The sequence below is a fragment of the Cygnus atratus genome, chromosome 7 (genome assembly GCF_013377495.2).
Source record: "Cygnus atratus isolate AKBS03 ecotype Queensland, Australia chromosome 7, CAtr_DNAZoo_HiC_assembly, whole genome shotgun sequence".
NCBI lineage: Eukaryota > Metazoa > Chordata > Aves > Anseriformes > Anatidae > Cygnus > Cygnus atratus.
Genome location: NC_066368.1, coordinates 6,097,810 through 6,117,196, shown reverse-complemented (window position 1 = coordinate 6,117,196; position 19,387 = coordinate 6,097,810). Strand labels below are relative to the sequence as shown.

Below are 19,387 nucleotides of genomic sequence, written 5' to 3'. Positions count from 1 at the left end.
CTAATTTCTGTGAAACATCCTCATCTCTGCAAGGTACACACAAAAACATATATCTTATGCCTCTTAGATACTCCTTAGCATTTTCCTTTTATTTCCACCTACTTGCTGACCTTTATTATTAACTCTAAGTGTATGGTTAGCAATCAGCTGCAGCAAAACAAAGAAACCCATTGACTTCTCTATTTACACTCTACCAGATACAAAACCCATCAGCTTCCTCAGCTTACACGAATCATTCTCCTGCAAGACCTTTTAACATCTGTGTCCCCCACGCCTGAATCAGCTGCTTCTGTTGACTTGGCGAGGACTCCCAAATGCTACAGAGAACATATGGTCAGAGCGTGCCTCTTTCTGTTAGGAGACAGTGAAATTTCTCTGCAGATTTTTACAGATCGGAAGCGGGGCAGATCTCTGATATGAAGTGTTCTGAGACAAATGCTGACATTGGTGAGGCTGAGTGGAGATCTTACGGCACTGAGAGCACAGAACAGGTAGCAGGCATGTCGAGGGCTTGGCACCACACTCCTGGACTGGCTGCAAGATGTGCTAGGTACCAAGCCAGGTACCCACAGGAAACGGGTAAGTCACTAATGATGATGATAATGCTGGCATCTGAAAGTGAAGACTGAAAAACACGATCTGTTTATGATACTTCTGAGTCAAAGGCACACAGCAATGATAGAAAAAGCAGTCCCTGACGGCCCGCTGCGTGGATCCAGGGGAGTGTGCAGGATGAAGGGCTGGGGGAATGATGGATCAGGGTTGAGCAAGGGCTGGGTCTGGCGGCGTGATAAACAACACTCAGTGTCAGGGCACGCGGGAGTATCAGCGTCAAGGCGTATCAAGAGATCTGTGGTCCTGCCCCAAGCAGGACGAGGTCCTGGCTGCCCCAGGGGTGCGCGCAGGCGGCGTTTTCCAAAGCAAGAGATACTTTGGTAATGAGCATCTATCTCAGAGGAATGCGTGCCTCCAATTCCTTGAAGCTTTGCAGCAGGTAATGCCTGCGCTTGAGGGACACGGCGGTCACTCTTCGCTCTGCTTCAAGCAACCTCCAAGAGGCACCTGCGACGGCTCCTGTGCCGAAAGCGAGCTGCAGGCCGCGACTCACCAGGACGATAAAACAGCCGATCCTGAAGAGCAACGCCTGTGCTCTCCCTGACCCGCAGCAGACCTTATTTCTTCCTTTTGTCACCCAAACCCACCGGGCACGGGGGGCTGCCCCTCAGCGCTCGCCCCGCGCTGCCGGGGCACCCCCAGCCGCCGGCGCGCCGTGCTGGAGGCCACCAGAAGTTTCCAGCCGGGCAGCTCGGCCACCTCCCTCCTCCTCCTCCTCCTCCTCCTCTTCGTCGTCGTCGTCTCCGTCCCCTCCCCTTTCCCCTCCTCCGCCGGCCGGCGGCGATTTCCAGACACTTCCAGCCCCGTTCCCCCGCCCGCCCCCCGCCCCGCGGCGGATAAAGCGGCGGGGCCGCGCTCCCCGCCCGGCACTCGGCGCATGGCCCGGCCGCACCATGAGCGCCGCCGCTCACTCCCCGCTGCTCCAAACCGAGGGCGGCTCCGACCCGCTGCCCCCCGGCTGGGAGATCAAGGTGGACCCCCAGACCGGCTGGCCTTTCTTCGTGGACCACAACAGCCGCACCACCACCTGGAACGACCCCCGCCGCCGGGGGGAGGCGGCCAAGGTAGGGCGGGGGGCGGCGGGGCTGGGGCGGGGGGCGCGGGTCGGGGCCGGGCCGGGGGGTCCCCGCCGACCGCAGGGCGGTGCGGTGAGGCCAGGAGCTGCCTTTTGTCTCTGACGCACTGCAGGCCCTTTTTTGTGCATTAAATCACCCGATACCTCGGCCCTGTAATGTTTATTTAAAGTTGGTCAAGTCCGCCCAGCATTTGTTGGTTGGTTGTTTTTTTTTGTTTGGCTGCGAATAAAGCCCGAGCGGCGAAGAGCGTTTCAGAGCAACCCGATCTGGGCTCGTCAAGATTTTTACTCCTTTTTTTTTTTTTTTTTTTCTTTTTTCTTTTGGTCTGGTTATAAATTGTCCCAGTCACTTCGCTCTCTGGTTCAGTTTTGTCTGCGAGTGTGCTTGGGGAAAATCCCATCCTAGTCCAAATATGTCCATGGCTGAGGGGAGCGGGGCTGGGATCCACCAGGGCCCTCGGACACGGCTTTTTCGAGCCAAACTCCGAGTTTTCGGAAGTTAACAGCCGCTTGACCTGCGCTAGCGCCTTCCTAATGCGATGACTAGACAGAAAGTGCTGGAAACTTGAGCCGGAGGAGAAGTTGCCAGCCTGGTGGAAAACCAATTCCCGTGGGGTTCTCTCGCGTTTCTCCGCGAGTAACGTCGCTTTCGCCCCGAGTGCGCCCGACTTGGCAGCCTCGCCTTAGCTCCCGCCGCCCCACAACACGGGCAGTGGCGAAGCACCGCAGCCCAGCACCCTTCGGCCGTCCTCACCACCTAAAATGTCGCCCGTCACCGCTGTCAGGACGAGGCCCTGCCGTGCCCAGGAGGATCGCTCCCCCGGGACCGCGGTGCTGGCCGAGGGCTGTGTGGAGCCCCGTCTGGCCAGGAGCCCGCAGCCGCCTCCCTCAGCTGCCAGCCGCGGCTCCGGGCCCGCTGGAAGGAGCCAGCCGCCGCCTGGACGTGGCGCGTGTGGAGCCCAAGGAGCTGGCAGCCCAGCAGCAAAGGGCTTTGATCATCGTGACACGGCTCGTGGCCAGGCTAACGCTGACAGCGGCCCTTGCTTCGGTGTTTTGGGCGAGGAGAACCTTGAGGCTGCTTGGTGTGGGGGGAGAAGCGCTGCCTGGGCTGCCATTTTAAAAATAAGCCTCCCCCCAAGACGTATTGTATGTCAAACATCTCACATACAGCCTTTGGAAGACACCCGGTAACTTCAAAACGTGTCTTCAACATAACTATTACAACTTGATTTTTTTTCCCCTGTAGCCATGTATAAAACACAAGGATCAAAGCACTAAAGAAATAAAAGAACGTAATATTTGTTAAAACACTAATTGCCCATTTTATGAGTGCAGACTTAAAAGAAATGAAGGGGCTGTGGTTTTCTAGCATCCTGCAGCTAAAGCCAGGTAACTTGGTGCAGCTGCATTCACAAAGTGCTCTTTGAAATTGAGGAATTGAGTCGTAATTGACGAAACATATCCCTTACCCCATTTTCATCTGAATTATGAACTACATAATTGTAGTAATAATGCAAAAATCTTAGAAAAACATAACTTGATAATGTGAGTAGTGAGACTGGCATAAGGAAAAGTGCTTTAACTCCTTTTTGGAGCTGCTGTCTTCCTGGTGTAATGAGGTACCTACTAACACTGGCTGTTATGGCAATAAAAATAATAAATAGCATGTTTTTCATAACCATAAAGCATACTTGAGCAGAAAAGCACGCTATTTACTCAAAGGCTTTTGTTATGGAAATACCACTTGAAACTAACCCATTTAGGAGAAAAGTCACTTTTAAGCTGCATTTGATAATTGTATGAAAACAGGATTTGAAGTGCTCTAATGGATCAGTGCTCTTTTTGAGTGGGTGCCTGAAACAAAACAAATTTTCAGCCCTATCTGCTGCAAAATCTGTGGTAATGAAAAGCGCCTCCTCTCCTGCCAACTTCCAAGGGTTGTTACAGAGAAAGTTGCACCTGCTTTTGAACTGGTTTTGTGGAATACATTTTTTTTTTCCAAACAGCAAAATCTATTATTGCTCGCTATAAGCAGAAACTTGTATGCTTTGGGACTGTTCAGAGGGAGGGAAATGCTTCCAGAGGTGGTAATAGAAAATTGTTGCAACTTGTGGTGATAGAAGTAGTGGGTAATGGTGGTGTGGTAAGGCCGTTTGTTACAGCCTAGAGTTAAGAGCGTCTGCCTGAATTAATGAATGGCCTCTGAAATCTTTCGTTCCTCGCAGTACCAGTTTATTTCATGAGTAGGGATACTAAGCAAAAGAATCTCAGAATCAGACCCAAAGGAAGTACTTCTCTTCCTAAATAATATTTTCTTAGCTAAACGGTGCCAAAGAAGACAGATTAGCCAGTGACTCTGAATTTCCCATCCAGTGGTGGTTTTTAAAAGCATTTGATTCTTTTTTTTACCTGAACAAGGATAAAATTACAGATGTAGGCACAAAGTATTACTATCCTTCTCAGTTTCCTAATTCTTAGTCTACTTTAAATGAGAATTTAGGGGGTTTAAAAGTGATCAGAGAATTGCAAAAGCTGACTTGATGTGTCAGACCGTGTCTTTTCAAGGATGATGGTGCAGAGACAAAACTGGTACTGACTCTGATGCATTGTTTTCATTAGTGAAACAAGTGTGGTTTTGATCCCCTTTATGATGGTCCTTAAACCTTTACAACCTGTTTCTCCTTGCTCTCTCTGCTGAATAGTCATTCCCTTTTTAAGGAGACCTAGGTACAGAAATGAGCTGTCACCCTGCAGGTGGGCAATGAATGGAGCACGGGTCTAAAGCTAACTGAGCTTTTTTTAGCTGAGTGATCCAGCGGAGGCAGCATTAATAACAGTGCTATCTTCGACAAATCATTGATCTTGGTCTCCTTATTTACTCTAGGTTTAACGTGTGTAACTATGCTGACTGCAGTAACTGTACCAGATATATAATCGGGTAAAACAAGAAATGGCTCTCTTAAAATTTTAACCCATGACAGAGCCATTTTAAATGGAGCTGGATCTTAACTTTACATTTAAGTATGTAGCTTCCATACATCATTGAGATTCAGGTGGCTTTCTTTCATTTTTCTTGTTCAGTTTGGCCTCTTATTTACCCACACAAAGGTTGTATGTCCTTCTTGTGCACATTTATCCCAGCTATTTGTATGAAATCACTGCAGTATCAGGCTGGACTAGGGAGGCCTTACTGAGAAAGAATAGAAAATCTCTTACTGTACTCCAGTGAGAAATAAGCCATGACTTTGCAGATGACTGCAAAACATTTACTATCCAAACCTCTTGGTAGACTAATGATTTTCTTTCAAGTGTCTAATTAGTTAATAGCAAGTCATCTTAAAGGTACAATCAATATCACGAAGTGCGTGTATATGCTTATTTCTTTTACTAGCAGCGTCACTGTTTCTCCTATAACTTATTTGCTAGGATTATTGATTTTTGTATGTTTGTCTGTTTTTCATGTGCTAACTTACGCTGACCTACAGCAGCATACTTTCCTCGAGGCTGTCTCATGTTAAATTGTTTACTTGGTGTTCCCCAAAGTGTTGATCAAAGGAGACTATGTTTTAAGAAGAAAACATAGCAAGGCTTGTGTAAATATGTATTTATGCCCGTTCCGTATGGTGTTCCCACATGCAGTAAACCCAATGGGAAATGCTGTGACTAAAAATAGACCAAAGGAATTGACTGTGCTGAGCTTCACTGAAGGCACTGATGGTGATCGATAGCTCGCTAACGCCGTAGGTTTGAGCCTGGCTGGCTGGAAGAGCCTTTATGTCTGGGAACAGTCATAAAAGCGGTATATTTATTGGCTGCAAGTGGCGCATCGACCTAAACAAAGCGGAGGAAAGGCATCTTAATCTATTACTGATGGATGCTGTAGTGTTCATGGAACAGCTCGCTGTGGCTCAGTTCCTGTCCTCACTCTTGCTGTTAATTCATGACTGTTGCATCTCTTTTCTCTGCTTCCCCAAATAAGTCTTAAGTCACTCGATTCCCATCTCTTTAGCAGTGAACTTATTTTTGAGTGCTGACTTCTCATGTTCAACTTGACTAAAAAATTCTTGGTAGACCAAATTAGAAATTGCATTGAAATTTCAGTAGAGCCTCTCTGAACCTCTGCATCTTTTGCAGTGGTTCACATCAGTGGAAAGGAATGTCAGAAAAAATAATGTTTTAACTCCGTTTTACCTGCAATGTCTTTTTTTTTTTTTTTTTGTATATTACTTATGCTGATACGCACTCTGTTACAGTCAGGTTTACAGTTCACCCCTTCCTTAATAAATTAGTTACCAGGTTAGAAATGTGTATATATAAAATGTGCGATATAGAGAACTTGGATAATTACCAGTAGGAGACTTCTGGAGGGTTGTGTGCTGGCTTTGTCCAGGCCCCCTGAAGCTGCTTTATGTACCTATTTTAAACCTGACTTGATAGAACATGGTAAACAGGGAACTAACTTATGGAGATAACAATTAAATGAAAATGACGGGTAGGTCAGATCAGAAATAAGGAAAAGGAGCTGAAATTAAACTAGAAATAACGTGGCAGTGTTTGGGCTACCATGCAAGAGGAAAAGTAGGAAAGACCTTAATTCTCGGTTCTGCTCGAGTCCCAACACGGCGTGCCTTTTATCTGAAGGAGAAAGGAAGAGTTCTTGTGCCAGCTTTCTTAGCTAGGAATCGTTTTTAACACCTATAACGTATACACAGGCATGACTTTTCCATAACCACATGGCAAAAATAGAATTGTTCGCACTTGAACCATGATAAGGCAGATAACAATCCAATATGCTCTGGGGTATACAGACAGGATCACTCTCTAGGTAAGCGCTGTCTCCACCTCTTTCTGTGGCAGATATGCCTCTCATTGTGCCAAGCTAAATAGAAATCTTTAACAGAAGAAACGGCTTGTTCACAAATTACGCTACTTAATTACAGATGAAAAATGTATCTTCAAATACTTTGCAGAAGCTGTTTTAAACCTTTTTATCTCCTTGGTTTTAGAAGCAGGAAAATGAGATGCAGGGTGGTGAAGCAACTTGCTGACATCACCCAGTAGGTCAGGTAGCACAAAAACATATTTTTATGGCTGATGGCAAAGCCTTATTTGATAAATAGGGTGCAGCGCAGCAAGTGCTTTTATAGTGTTGGAAAATTGCTGCTCAAGGAAGTGAAGCCTGAAAACTGCTGGGTGCCACATGACATCCAGATGAAAATGTAGACCCTCACTATATAACCTATGGAACTCACGGCTGACTTTTCAGCTAACAACTTACTCTTTTTTTATGGGGGCACTGTTTTGCTGCTTCTTGAGGCTTATCCTTCCTTCCGTGTTCCGAACTCTGGCTCACAGCTGACAGCAGGAAAGCGATAGCTTGGCCACCTGCTCCTTAGGTAAGCAGGCAGTGAGCAGAAATTGGGAAACAGGCAACGTCATGCATGTGGGCCTGGACAAGGACTTGTCTGCTAGCCCTTCAGAGGGCTTTTCCTCAAACCTGTGCATGGAAGCCGTCAGGATGGGTGACACCAGTTGTCCGAGAGCTCAGTGCTCCTGCCCTCTCGGGACATGTTTGGGTTGGCCCCTGTGCGTGGGCCAGCTTCCACTCGCAGGCATGAAGGTGAAACATCTTCCTGCCACGCCAAGATGGCATTGTAGCCTGAGGAAGAGTCATCTTTGTGATCCAAAAAGAGCAGTTGCAGTTCCTGAAACAAGATAGATCTCGCTCAAAGATGGCCAACAGGTTTGCTCCAGTAAGGCTGTCGGCTCCGAAAAGCTTAGGTTTAGATTTCTCCTTCGATTTTTGCTAGTAATTGTTTGCTTCTAATGATGACATTGTGTCCCATCAGTTAGATCATGCATTAATGTACTACCTGTATAATACAACACGATAATTACAAGAGAGAACAAAAGGCCTATTTGCCTACACAGGTGTATGTTGTGAAATAAAAGGCAGCATTCAGCAAATAAAACATCAAAAGCAGCTCAGTGTATAAATAAGTTTCATGATGTGACTGACACGAAGGTCTACTGAGACAGCTCATGAGGCAAGCTTATTCATGGTTTCCTTCAGTCATTAGCTAATGATATCTTGCTGAAATGCCTGTGTGCTCAGTGTATTTATTTGAGCACAAATTGTGAGTAAAAGAATGAGAATGCAAAAGCCTTTGGTGCCTGAAACAGCAGCGGGAAGTTACAGGTCAGCGCCGAGAGCAAATCGCTCTCCACCGTGCCATGTGGGTAATTCCCCAAGAAGTACTAATGAGAGGAAACTTGGTTGTTGTATTTCAGTCACTTACTTTAGTTACTTGTTCTGTTCCGAAAGAACATGATAGTACTACTCCTTGCTTTCTGAAAATACAGGATCTGGGCTTAAAATCACACAGGCTGTGTGCTGTCAAGTCAGAATTTGTCAGCATTTTCTCAGTCACTGGAGCAACCAGGGTACTTTTATTTGCTTGATACTCTTTAAAGCAGCAGCTTAAAAGTTCAGAACCATACTGAAGTCAAGAGACCTGCTTGCATACAGAAAGACACTTTATCACTTGGTAATGTTCGTAAAACTCGTGTTCCTTTGCTGGATAATATTTACGGAACAAGTATAACTTAAATATTTGTACTTTTGCTCTCCAGCAGGTATGGAGATGCTGTATGTATGGTTTGGAAAACTGGATTTACTGTACTGCAGATAATATCTGTACAGTTTAAGAAAAATGCTACTGTGTGACGGTAGCAAAATCACTTAACTTCTCTTTCTGTAGGACATTCTGGTGTAAGAGGAATTAAAAATGTATTTTACCAGCAGTTTCAAAAGGGAGATTCCAAGCGTGATACAACCTTTCAAGTAACCTGGTTTGTGTGCAGAATATTGACGAGCTTCCTGACGTTGGCACAGCCACCTGGATGACTTCACGGCGGTTTGCTAGCATAAGCAGAGAGGGACGCTGCAGGTTTCTGTGATTCTGTAATAACATTTGGTCAGTCCTTGGAGCACGTCGGGCATTAGGTCACTGTCCGTCCGGATGGACAGTACAGCTGTGCAGGGAGCTTGGTGGCAAGGTTATCTCTCCTGTGCTTTTCCCCAGTGGCACAGTGTCAGAGCTCGCTTAATCTGTGAGTGAGTTTGAGGATTTTAGCGTCGCTCCTGGCTGTGCCCTTCCCATGGGAAGCCGAGTGTAGGATGTGGGGGTATGAAGCGTTTTTTCCAGTTGCACAACTCGTGCTGGCTGCACCTCCCCGTGCTGTGGTGATGACCTCAGGACAGAAGCGCCTGTCCCCTTCCCACGAGGTAGGATCGCTCCCGAGCTCATCTTCTCCGTGCCTTGGCCTGTGTGGAGCAGCTCCCGCAATGGCGCGGTGCAGCTGAGTTTCTGGGGCTCTCTGAGCTACCCGAGGCGTAGGCTGGGGCTGGTTAAAATTTCTGAGCTTCCTGGGGGAGTGTTTTTGGCAATTCTGTGCTCCCTCCTTTTTGGGGGATTCTGTCTCTTAAATATGAAGAGAGCTTGTGATCACTGTGGGGTCTTGTGATCACTGTAGGGTTCTGCTGGTTATGGGGACCTTCCTCAGTACGCTGTTGCTTATAATTACTCCATTTCGTTGTAAAAAGTACTCCTTGTTTCCTTGGGTGAGGGGAAGAGGAATTTTCTTAATGCAGTAACAGAAGTTGTGTTCTTCCTGGTTGTATTTCACCAGGAAGGGTTGCGGACTAAGACTTCTAAAGCAAAAATAAATAGATTTCAACCGGTGATATCTTTTATGGTGATTTGCATTCGGTTTTGCTCCTCAACTGTTTCAGATAATGTGCTTGTGAACTTAGCAAGCAAAAGCCATCTTTGTGAGAGGGCAAGTAGAAACCAAAAATGGAAGCTTTTGCTCTCTGAGCTGGCTGTGCTGTGAAATTTGGGAATTGAAGCATTCAGAGGGGATTCACAAACACCTCATCCCCAGCGCTGCAAGGAGAGTTCTCCAGGGCCTGGTCCCGCTCCCTCACGCTGTGCCCAGACACACCCGAGCTTCTCCTGAGCTCTTCCCCAACCTGTTTGTCAGGGTTGGAAAGTGGCTCTCCTGCACAAAACAACTTTATTCCTTATTTTTTGGAGGGGCTGAAAGCATATGTGGGCATATCGGGAGCTGTGTGCTTGTGCTGTTGTGCTGGCTTGTCATTAAGAGTGAGCCTGACTCTCTTGGAGCCCCCTCAGCCGCCTGCCCCAAGGCCTCGTCAGCCCCGTCCCCACATCCCAGCGCTGTTCCCCGTGCAGGGCGTTTCACCACACGCCAGTTCTGTGTGCTCATGGATGTGTGAAACCAGGGGGAGAAAGGGAACAGGAAAGGAGGAGGAATGTGGAGAATGTGGCGATACGAACTGGCTAACAGCAGCAGCCGTTTATGGAGTTAAGTATTAATTACGTGCTGAGGAGAACAGCGTGGATCGGGGAGAGGAGCGGTGAGGAGAGCGCCTTCCCCCTGTCCGATCTGCCTGCCGCAGCGCTACGGTGCTGGGAGACAGGGCAAAGCTGTGTTTGTTCCCGAATTATGGACTGCTCCCATCTGATTACTGCTAAGTGACAGAAAACCCCTCAAATACAGGGGAGGAAAAGCCTGGAACCAGCTCTGCTGTTAGAATAAATGAGGAATTACAAGGGTATAGTTGACGCTGTGGCTCTTAAAGAGGGGGCAGTGAAACTTGCCAAAAAATTTGCTTCAGACATAAACTGAACAGTTTCAAAAAGCAGTCCAGCCTGATTTTTCGTCAGTTTTAGGCCACTTGCTTTTTTTTTTTCACCCGTTCTGGAGCTGCAGAGGTAGACCCGTCAGGTTGCTGCGATGGTTCAAAGCAAGGGCAGCCTGAAGGGGCTGGAAACGGAGATAAGGGGGGGCCAGGCTCCTAGGAGGAGTCTCGTGGAGGCCGGGACAGTGATACACCGAGAGTGCTGAAGCCTTGACAGGGATTTATGGCTTAGCACAGCTCGAGGAGACCGAAGGGCTCGTCTCCAAACGGAGCAGCTCAAAACGCAGCAAACCCATCTCTTGTTAGGGCACGGGCAGGTGTAGCTGCGGGGTCTGGCAGTGCTCGGCGTGAGCACATCCCCTTTTTGTAGCAGCTAGGGGCTTCGCCGGTCCAGCAGAACGGGCGATCAGTCATCGGGGTCCCGAGGCCCCCGGACCGTCGGCTCTCGGCGGGCGCAGGCAGCTTCCCGGCGGAGTGAACTGAAAATGAGTCATCTGCCGCGGTGCCGCGCTGGGCATGAGATCATCCCGTGCTGTGGCTGGAAACGCCAACCGCCTCGCTTCTCCCGGCGAACTTTCTAGGCCTGCCTCTCCTCCGTGCCTTCTCCAGGGCTTTTCCTTTGCTCGTGGAGGGGTTTTAATCAGCCAAAGGGAGTGCTTGTGGCTTTAAACTTCTTCCTTTCTGTACTTGTTGTCTTTATTTTATTGACTTATGTAAATAATGGCATTTATTTTCTGCTTCACTGCTTACAGAATTTGTCAGAAATCCCTTTTAAAGGGACAGTGTCAAAGAGGAGGAATAGTCAAAATCCTACTGTTAAAGTAGTTCTTAATGAATCAGTATACTAATGTGTACAGAAGCTGCATAAATGAAATATTTTTGCTGTTTAAACACCTCTTTAAAAATAGGGTTTCTAACACTTGCGCCATATGTCCCCTTATTAAATTCTCCTCTTACTGAATAATGACATTACCCTCTGAATGACAGAGGTGCTTGTTACATGATCTGACTTAGAGATACATCTGGAACTTGGCCCTAGCGGGGCCTCAAAATAGAATGACCGGAGCAGGAAGAACTTACTAGAGGACTTGTGAGGGATCTTGGTACAAACCACTTCCACCCTTGCCAGGGCTTTGACATTGTCCAGCGAGCGTACTTGGGCAACACAGGGACTTATTTTATGTTGCTTTCCAGCATTTTCTTCCTTATTGTGCTATCCCGCCTTCCCCTCTCCTTTATTACTGAAGTAGATCCTCTCTTAGCTGCAAGTGAATGTAGTCTTCTGAAGGAGGCCATACCAACAGATATTGCTCTTCTGATAAGATTAGGCTTCCTTGGAAGTTTCTTTCCGGTCTTATCTGTAGCACGGGGTGGATTTGGAGAGATGCTATAAGGAAACAGCTCTGGTGTCCCACAAGCACCTATGTAAATGAGCGTGGCACCACTGAAGCGGCCGGGCTGGTGGCTGTATGCAGGTAGGGCATGGTGAAGAAGAAACCTGCTGTAAGGTGGCAGGGCTTCTAAAGCCTGAGCTGGTGCTGCCAGGAGTGGGGGAGAACAGCCCATTGCTGAGCAGGCTGCTCAGCTTTCTGTCATGCCTGCAGATCTGCCAGCACCTGCAGAAAGTGCTGGGATGGGCCCGAGAGCGACCGAACTTCTCGTCCCGAGCTGTGCTTTTAGGGCAGACCTCTAGGGCTGCTTTATCTTACGTGATGTATCGAGCTGAGCTACCAGTGAATGCTATGTGATGTTTTTAACTTCCAGGATGGCCAGTCGTCGGCAAACGGTCCGTCTCGCGATAGTCCCAAGCAGCTGCCAGCACGAGAAGGCAATGTGGTGTACCCCAAGCTCCGGGCTGGCTACATCCCCATCCCGGTCATCCACGAGGGCATCGACGGCAGGCAGCAGCACCCCTGCTTCTCCGCTCAGCAGCCTGGCGCGCAGCGATTCAAGACAGAGGCTGTGCCCACCGCGGCGCAGGCGCAGACACCGCTAAGGGGGGCCTACGCCGGCCCCGAGTCCCCTCCAAGGGGACCGGCCGAGGCTTCTCAGGCAGATAAACAATGTGGACAGACAACGGCAGCTGCAGCAGCCCAAGCTCCGGCCACACACGGACCTGAGGTAACTTGTCAGTACTGCTAGGGTGTGTTTGCAGAGGTCTTTGCAGCATGTATGACCTGAATGTCACACGGGTAGTTTATCCCTCAGAAAGCCAAACCTGCCACAGGATTACATTTTCCCAATACTTCCCGGGTATTAAAATGCAAAAGTGCAGAGTCATTTCAGCATAAGGATTCAACATTTTTCTGGCATCGCCAGCTTTTGTTCTCAAGGGATTTCTGCAGAAACAAGTGTATGTAAATGGCCTCTGAGTGGTGCAGGTCCTCCTACAGCAGATGAGGATTGTTTTACAGCTTATACCGGTTACCCCGCACTGGGAACACAGGCAAGTCTCTTGTGCTCTGCACAGTGAGGAACTGTGAGGTGAACTGAGTGAGAGACACAAATACAAGTGTCAGTTAACTAACAGTCAGGGCCGCTTCAGAAATTGCACTGTTCTGCTTTCCAGCTTAGTGCTCCAGCTTTATTAAGTGTGTAGACTTACATACAGCTCTGAAAGTGAATGGTGAAATACTTCTGTCCTTCAGTTGTATGTTAAAATGCTTTCAAACCACGAACTCCTTTAAAAAGAGTCACCCTGCTTGCTTTGCATTTCAGAAGGTAGGATTTTGGTTTGCCTGTTCTCTCTAATTAGCAGAATCGGGATTCATGTAACATACTGAAATATTCGCTTTTCTTCTATTCAAAGTAAGATGAGCAGAAAGTTCAGCCTTTATCAATCTGAAAACATATCCTCAATTCGGCATGTCAGCAGTGGCAGATTTTCCTCTAAAACCTGTTTTGAGTCTGAACAACATAATTAAAATTCTGCTAGCAGTCTCAGCTATCGACGCTTTGCCCATGCAGTACCAGGACAAGAGGCTCAGTTTTTCCTTCTCTCAACACCATACAGCTGAGACTGTGCTTTGTGTTACAAGCAGAATTACTTTGGGAACAACCTGTCTGCTGTGCCTTGTGTGCTCAGACAACTGCTGAGGAGCAGAGAACTCGCTGTTACAAACTTTAGGTGGCATGGGCACTAACTGAGCAGAGCCTGTGACCTTGTTCTTAAATCCCACATCGACAAGGCTGCCAGTCGTGCCAGTGATATGTACAACAATAAAAAGCAGCATTTATTTATCTATTTAAGGTTCCTGCATCGTAGGCAGCACCAAAAGAGGTCTTGTTCCCCATCCTCTCCTGCCTTGCCTGCCCTTCTCTCGCTTCCAGCTGCGTTGTCCTGTGCTCTCCTCTGTGCCACCTCCAGTCTTACCTGGCCTTTCACTGAGCCGTGTAACAAACACGTCAGGAAATAATCTTTTTTTCCTCATTCTTCACGACTTAAAGTGGTCAGAGAATAGTCTGATAGCTGCTGGAGTTGGTGCAAAGTAGGTGATGGACTGGCATAGCAGGAGGAGGGAGAGAGCTGTGAGCAAACGAACTGCCTTTCCCCAAATTCTGTAGACCGATAACCTGAAACACGCTAGCAGATGAATTCTGCAGCATCTCCAGTGCTTGCTCCTGCTAGCAGCAGGTCTAAGCTAGCACAGCTATCATCGCTGGTACCAAGGGGGCTAGCATGTTGGAAGGTCTTACGGCGGGGAGAAAGGGAGCATTAGCCACATGCGCATTGCCAAAGCCTGCTACCAAAGGACATGCTTAAAAAATAAATAAATCTGTTAGCGTGATCAGGATCAGAAGTGTAAACTTTGTGTGCCTCTATTAGTGGTTTGTTTTTGTCTGCAGCATATAATTTGTTTGCTTAACTTCAGTTTGCCTCAAATTTAACAGGTTTAGACAGGAACAGCCATGTAAAAGCAGCAAACATTCTGACTGAGCATCCACTCCCTGCTTATTCGAGGGCTGGGAATGCTGTAGCTCAGGTTTCTACTTGTTATAATGATGCTCTCTCACAACTGTGGTTTGTCTAGCAAGGCAAAGAAAGAGACCAAGGAAGTGGATCCTTTGCATGCCGGAAACACTAGTTCAGATTCCATGACCATCTCCCTCTCGCTTTGGAAATGAAAAGTACTACAAGCCAAAATGGTTAAAACTTAATAATGGATTTTGTTTTCATGGCAGCCTCAGTCTCCTGGAGCTCCTGATTCTCCAACGGTTTCCTCTCAGTCGTCTGGCAGATCCAACGCAGGAAGCCATCAGCTTCCTCGTGGTTATATTTCAATTCCTGTGATCCACGAAAATATCCAAAGGCAACCATCGCAAGTCTACCATCAGGCCCAGAAGACACACTACCCTGCCCAGCAAAGTGAATACCAAGCCCACCAACCAGTGTTTCACAAAATTCAACCAGATGACAGGGAGCCTAAGACAACACGAGCGCAGTCTCCATTCAGAGTGTCTCAGAGAGGTTCATCAAGCCGTGAAAGTTCTCCTGCCAGAGTTACCACCCAGATACAGTCCCCAGCTCCCATCAGAGTACAGACAGTTGTAGACAGACCCCAGGTATGTAGAGTGGGGAAGGTTCTCACCTGCCACTTACCTCGGTTAGCCACACTGGGCTCGAGCTGAAAAATTGGCTTATGCCAACAGGTACATGAAGGCATAGAAAGCATTCTCTGTTTCTTAAACACACGGAGATCCTGAGATAATGTTGGCAGCAAGCTGCCTTTCAACCTATCAGGATTCTGAAGCCTGATCACTGAAATATGTTAAGCAAATCACTTCTAACACAATTTGTTTTTCTTCTTGTCAGAGTATAATTTGGTGTAATTATTCTGAGGTCATTGATACCGCATTATGTTTGTGAAAGCAAATCAGGTCCATGAGATTTGTGGCAACTATGTAAATACACCTCATTACTGTCTCAGAACCACTGAGGAGAGCATCAGATACAGAGTAATTTTCTTATGGAGAAAGAGGATCATCAAAATCTAGTCTTGAAGCTTTTTATTCTCCCTGCATGAGGCATCCTCTTGCTCATACAAAAATATCCTGGAACAATTTTCTAACTTCCTCAGAGCAGACAAGTCCTACCTTTTGTAATGACTCTTTAAATAATTTAGGACTAGGCTCGTACTTGATTGCTCTGTGTGTATGCTATCCTGGCATTTCAATACCTCAAACAAACCTTCGCCTGTCTAATGAACTAATAAATTTCACAGTGAGTATGACTGCCCTTCCTCTTCCCTAGTTCTGCCACTAGGTGCCAATATCTAGCATCCCGTATTGCATGTAATAACACTTGGGGTACTCGATTCAGAGATTATAAAAACGGATATTTAGATTTTAAGTGCTAGTTGTTTTATTTTGTTGAAACTGACGTTACAGGACTCCTGTAGGCTGTTCAGCTTTCCCCAAATGTATACCAAGAGTACTTCATACTCAAAACAAACAAACAAAAAAATCAGACTGTTTGAGACAAACTACACCCATCTCCTATTTTAGGAATATTCTATTTGTAAATAGTCTCCATAACAGGAGGGAAGGACTAAATCTTGATTCAAATTGTAAATACAGATAACTTTCTGAGAAGGACAAGCTGTAAATCTCCTTTTCTGGAATAATGCTTGATGCTAGTTGTCAAGTGTCAAGAATTCTTCAACACAAAATTACCTTTTACTAGGAATTTGACAAGTGAGTGTACAACACCCAACAATTCTCATTTCCTCCCTTCAGAGACTTCACATGGAAAATGACAGGAGTGGAATTAGTTTAGGATTTTTGAAAATTGGGTGTTAGGACAAAACAGTAAAAACTTCATTAGTGGCACATAAGTTAAAATGTTAGTTTATTTATAGGGTTGAGAATTTAAGCTCCCTAACTGAATTATATGTTTAATAGGTAAATAGTAACACTGTCAGTGTGGGCCATTTATTTATCTGGCTTAAATATAAATGTAGGTATTTTAGTTCAGCTATCTAAATCCACGAGAGAGAGATCTACTACCTTTCCAAAAAAAAACCTTATATGTGCATGAATAATGAAGGGGGTGGCAGATCAAGGAAAACACACATCTCATGAATTCCAGTTTTCCAGTAAGATTTCAAAATTCCTATCAGTTTTAAGAGATTTCTAATTTGATGACTGACTGTTACATCTGTAATGATCCCAAGGATTGTCTCTAGTAGCTATGGTGTAATAAGATTTGCATGCAGAAGTTACTTTGTCAATACTCTAAAGATAAAATCAGCAAAAACAAGCATTAGCAAAAAAATTAATACCTTAAACAGGAATGGGATGAGAGTGGCCCAAAAGATGATTAAAACCCAGCAAAGCACTGCTAGCTTTTCAAGAAATACTAGCTCTTAGTTGCTGACACACTAAGGGTGAAATGTTGATGCTGAAGTCAGCTGCAGAAATCCTACTGACTTCAGTCAGGCTGGGACTTTGCTGTAATGCCCTATCTTGCAAAACTGCTTGTAGGGCTAATTTTAATGAGTTGGTGGGTCAAAATTTAATGTTTTTGGTATTAGTACTCGCTGTAATAGCTTAAAAACAGTAACTGTGTGAACTCTTCAGCACAGGGCTTTTTGTGTTTTAGAGCACTGAAATACAGCAACAAATGGGGAAGAATAATCATTTGGAGTATGCTGAAATTGCCTTTCTGGAAGTACTGAAATTGGGTTGTTATTTCAAATTTGGTTTAAATTCATCACCAGGCATGAGGGAAAGTAACTAAAATTCACTGCTAATTGAGGATAGCAAGAGGAGTGTGGAACAAGACTCCTGTTGGGCTCAAAGGCCACGTGGCTCCGTTTAAGTCCCGACAGTTTGGACTGCACTTTATGGAGCAGAAGGGGAGGCTCACGGCTTGCTTATACTTGCCACAGCTGAGGGTTGGACGGGCAAAGCTGTAGATTGTAACAGAAAGAGGACAAGGGGAAACTTTCCTCTCTCTGTTCCTTCTGTTCGTTCTTATTTCCTAGCCTTTTCACTCGCCTTGTTCTTACTCTGCCATTGCAAAGTGATAGGAGCCAAGACCACTCTAAGAGTTAAGGGAACGGGGAAGAGGAGCTTGGGAGCACCTTTGCCTAATGCTTGGCAACAACCTATAATGAATGCATTTTCCATGTTTAAGTGCTGAGGCCTTTATTTTTCTTAAGAGCACCTGGTGGCTGTTACAGGTATTCCAATTTGAAACAGTTTGGCCTGGATTTCAGAAGAAAAGGTACTGGTATCTTCTGACAATTGAGGTGTTTTTCTAGGAGATTTCAAATGAGGTACCCACAGTTAGGAATCTTTCCTAAAAAATAAAAATAAAATAAAAATAAAAAAATCTTTGACTAATCTTTGGCTTTTTCTCAATTTTGTTACTTTTTAAACAGAGTAAGGAACATGGTTTATTTTGTTTCAACACAATTTTGTCTTCCTCACCAGGTTTCTCAGCAGCAAGCCCCACCTCAAGAGCTACCAAGACCATCTCCACCACCTGAAATCAAAATGGAAACCAAGGCAGTCCCACCACCCGAACCCGAGGTGCCTTCATCATATATCCCAATTCAGGTCACCCACCAAGAACCAGATTCTAAAGTACCACCCCAGAAGCCTCCAGTTGTGGCAGAGAAAGCTGATAAAAAGGTTCCCTGCCCAGCTAAGGTTGTTCCCCCGCAGGAAAGGCCTGCTCCTGAAGAAGCTGCACCACCGAAGACAATGGAAACAGGAGAACCTCAAAAGCATCCTGGTGTTTTGAAAGTGGAGGCAATTCTGGAGAAAGTACAAATGCTTGAGCAGGCAGTCGACTCCTTTGAAGGCAAGAAAACTGACAAAAAGTACTTGATGATTGAAGAGTATTTGACCAAAGAGTTGCTAGCCCTAGACTCAGTGGACCCCGAGGGTCGTGCGGATGTGCGCCAGGCCAGGAGAGATGGTGTAAGGAAGGTCCAGAACATTTTGGAAAGACTTGAACAGAAAGCAGAAGATGTCCCAGAACCAGTTCAAATTGATGGACTTCAACCTACCTTGCCGGAGCCTAAGCCACCACAGGAAATCATGGAGATTGAACCTGTGGTAGTCAAGAGCAAGGGAGATACCAGTAATAAAGATGGTAAAGAGCAAACCGAAATGGAAAGGCATCTGCCCGAGACAAAGGAAGAAGTGTTTACCAGTCTGGCCACCACGACAAACACACCTAATAATCCAACCGAACCCTAGTCACCTGCTGAAATTAAAAAAATCTCTCAAGACTTTATAACTTAAAGTGTGTTTAAGTGAATTTTAAGTTGCATGCATTTCCAGAGCTCTTTTCAACTGGTTTTTAATCAACATAGCAGCTTGGGACACAGTAAACACTTTGTGGGGGAAGGAGGGAGTTAGAAAGAAATGCATTTATCCTTTATTCTTACACTATGTAAAAGACATGTCTCAAAAATAAACCCTGTAAATTACTCTTTTAGGTCAGCTGAGTTGGGGGGGAGGAGGGGAACAAAAAAAGGAATGACTTCAGGGTTAATATTGATGCATGTTGGTTAGGGTGTATTCTTCTGCAGGTGATTTTTGTAAAATCAGTGGCCTGCATTGTCAGAATACCAGTCCTTCTATAAGTGTAGCCACTCTAACAGTAATGTTTTTATTTTTAATGTTCACAGTTGGGCACTTTAATGATGGATAGAAAGTGTGTAAGAAGCTGTAGGGATATTTATGTGTGCAGGACTTCAATGCTATATTTTAAGAGGGAAATAAAATACTATAGAAGCCTAATTTAGTCTTGTGATTTTATGAGCTGGAAATGTAAGAGCAGCAATCGCTTTCAAATACTCTTCTAAACATACATATTTCTTCTGGTACACCATCGCAGCTGAAGTTTGACAGCTGCTTTCTCATCAAGACCAAAATATGCCTTTTTCCATTCGCTTGCTTCCTTTTAATTTCATTGTTATATCACATATATGGATCGAGGAAAGAATTTGGCT

General features: G+C 45.9%; 1 protein-coding gene across 2 annotated transcripts; it reads left to right on the top strand.

Moving 5' to 3' along the window:
• The first annotated feature begins 1,392 nt into the window (after positions 1 to 1,392).
• Positions 1,393 to 19,175, top strand: BAG3 (BAG cochaperone 3). 2 transcript variants are annotated; one of them, XM_035547815.1, is made up of 4 exons: positions 1,393 to 1,679; positions 12,183 to 12,539; positions 14,601 to 14,981; positions 17,856 to 19,175. In XM_035547815.1, the coding sequence occupies exons 1-4, from the start codon at positions 1,509 to 1,511 to the stop codon at positions 18,627 to 18,629; spliced, it is 1,683 nt and encodes a 560-aa protein (XP_035403708.1). In that variant the 5' UTR covers positions 1,393 to 1,508; the 3' UTR covers positions 18,630 to 19,175. The 2 variants fall into 2 exon arrangements, with proteins under 2 accessions (XP_035403708.1, XP_035403709.1); XM_035547816.2 differs by lacking the exon at positions 14,601 to 14,981 and having other exon boundaries at positions 1,452 to 1,679.
• Positions 19,176 to 19,387: the final 212 nt, after the last annotated feature.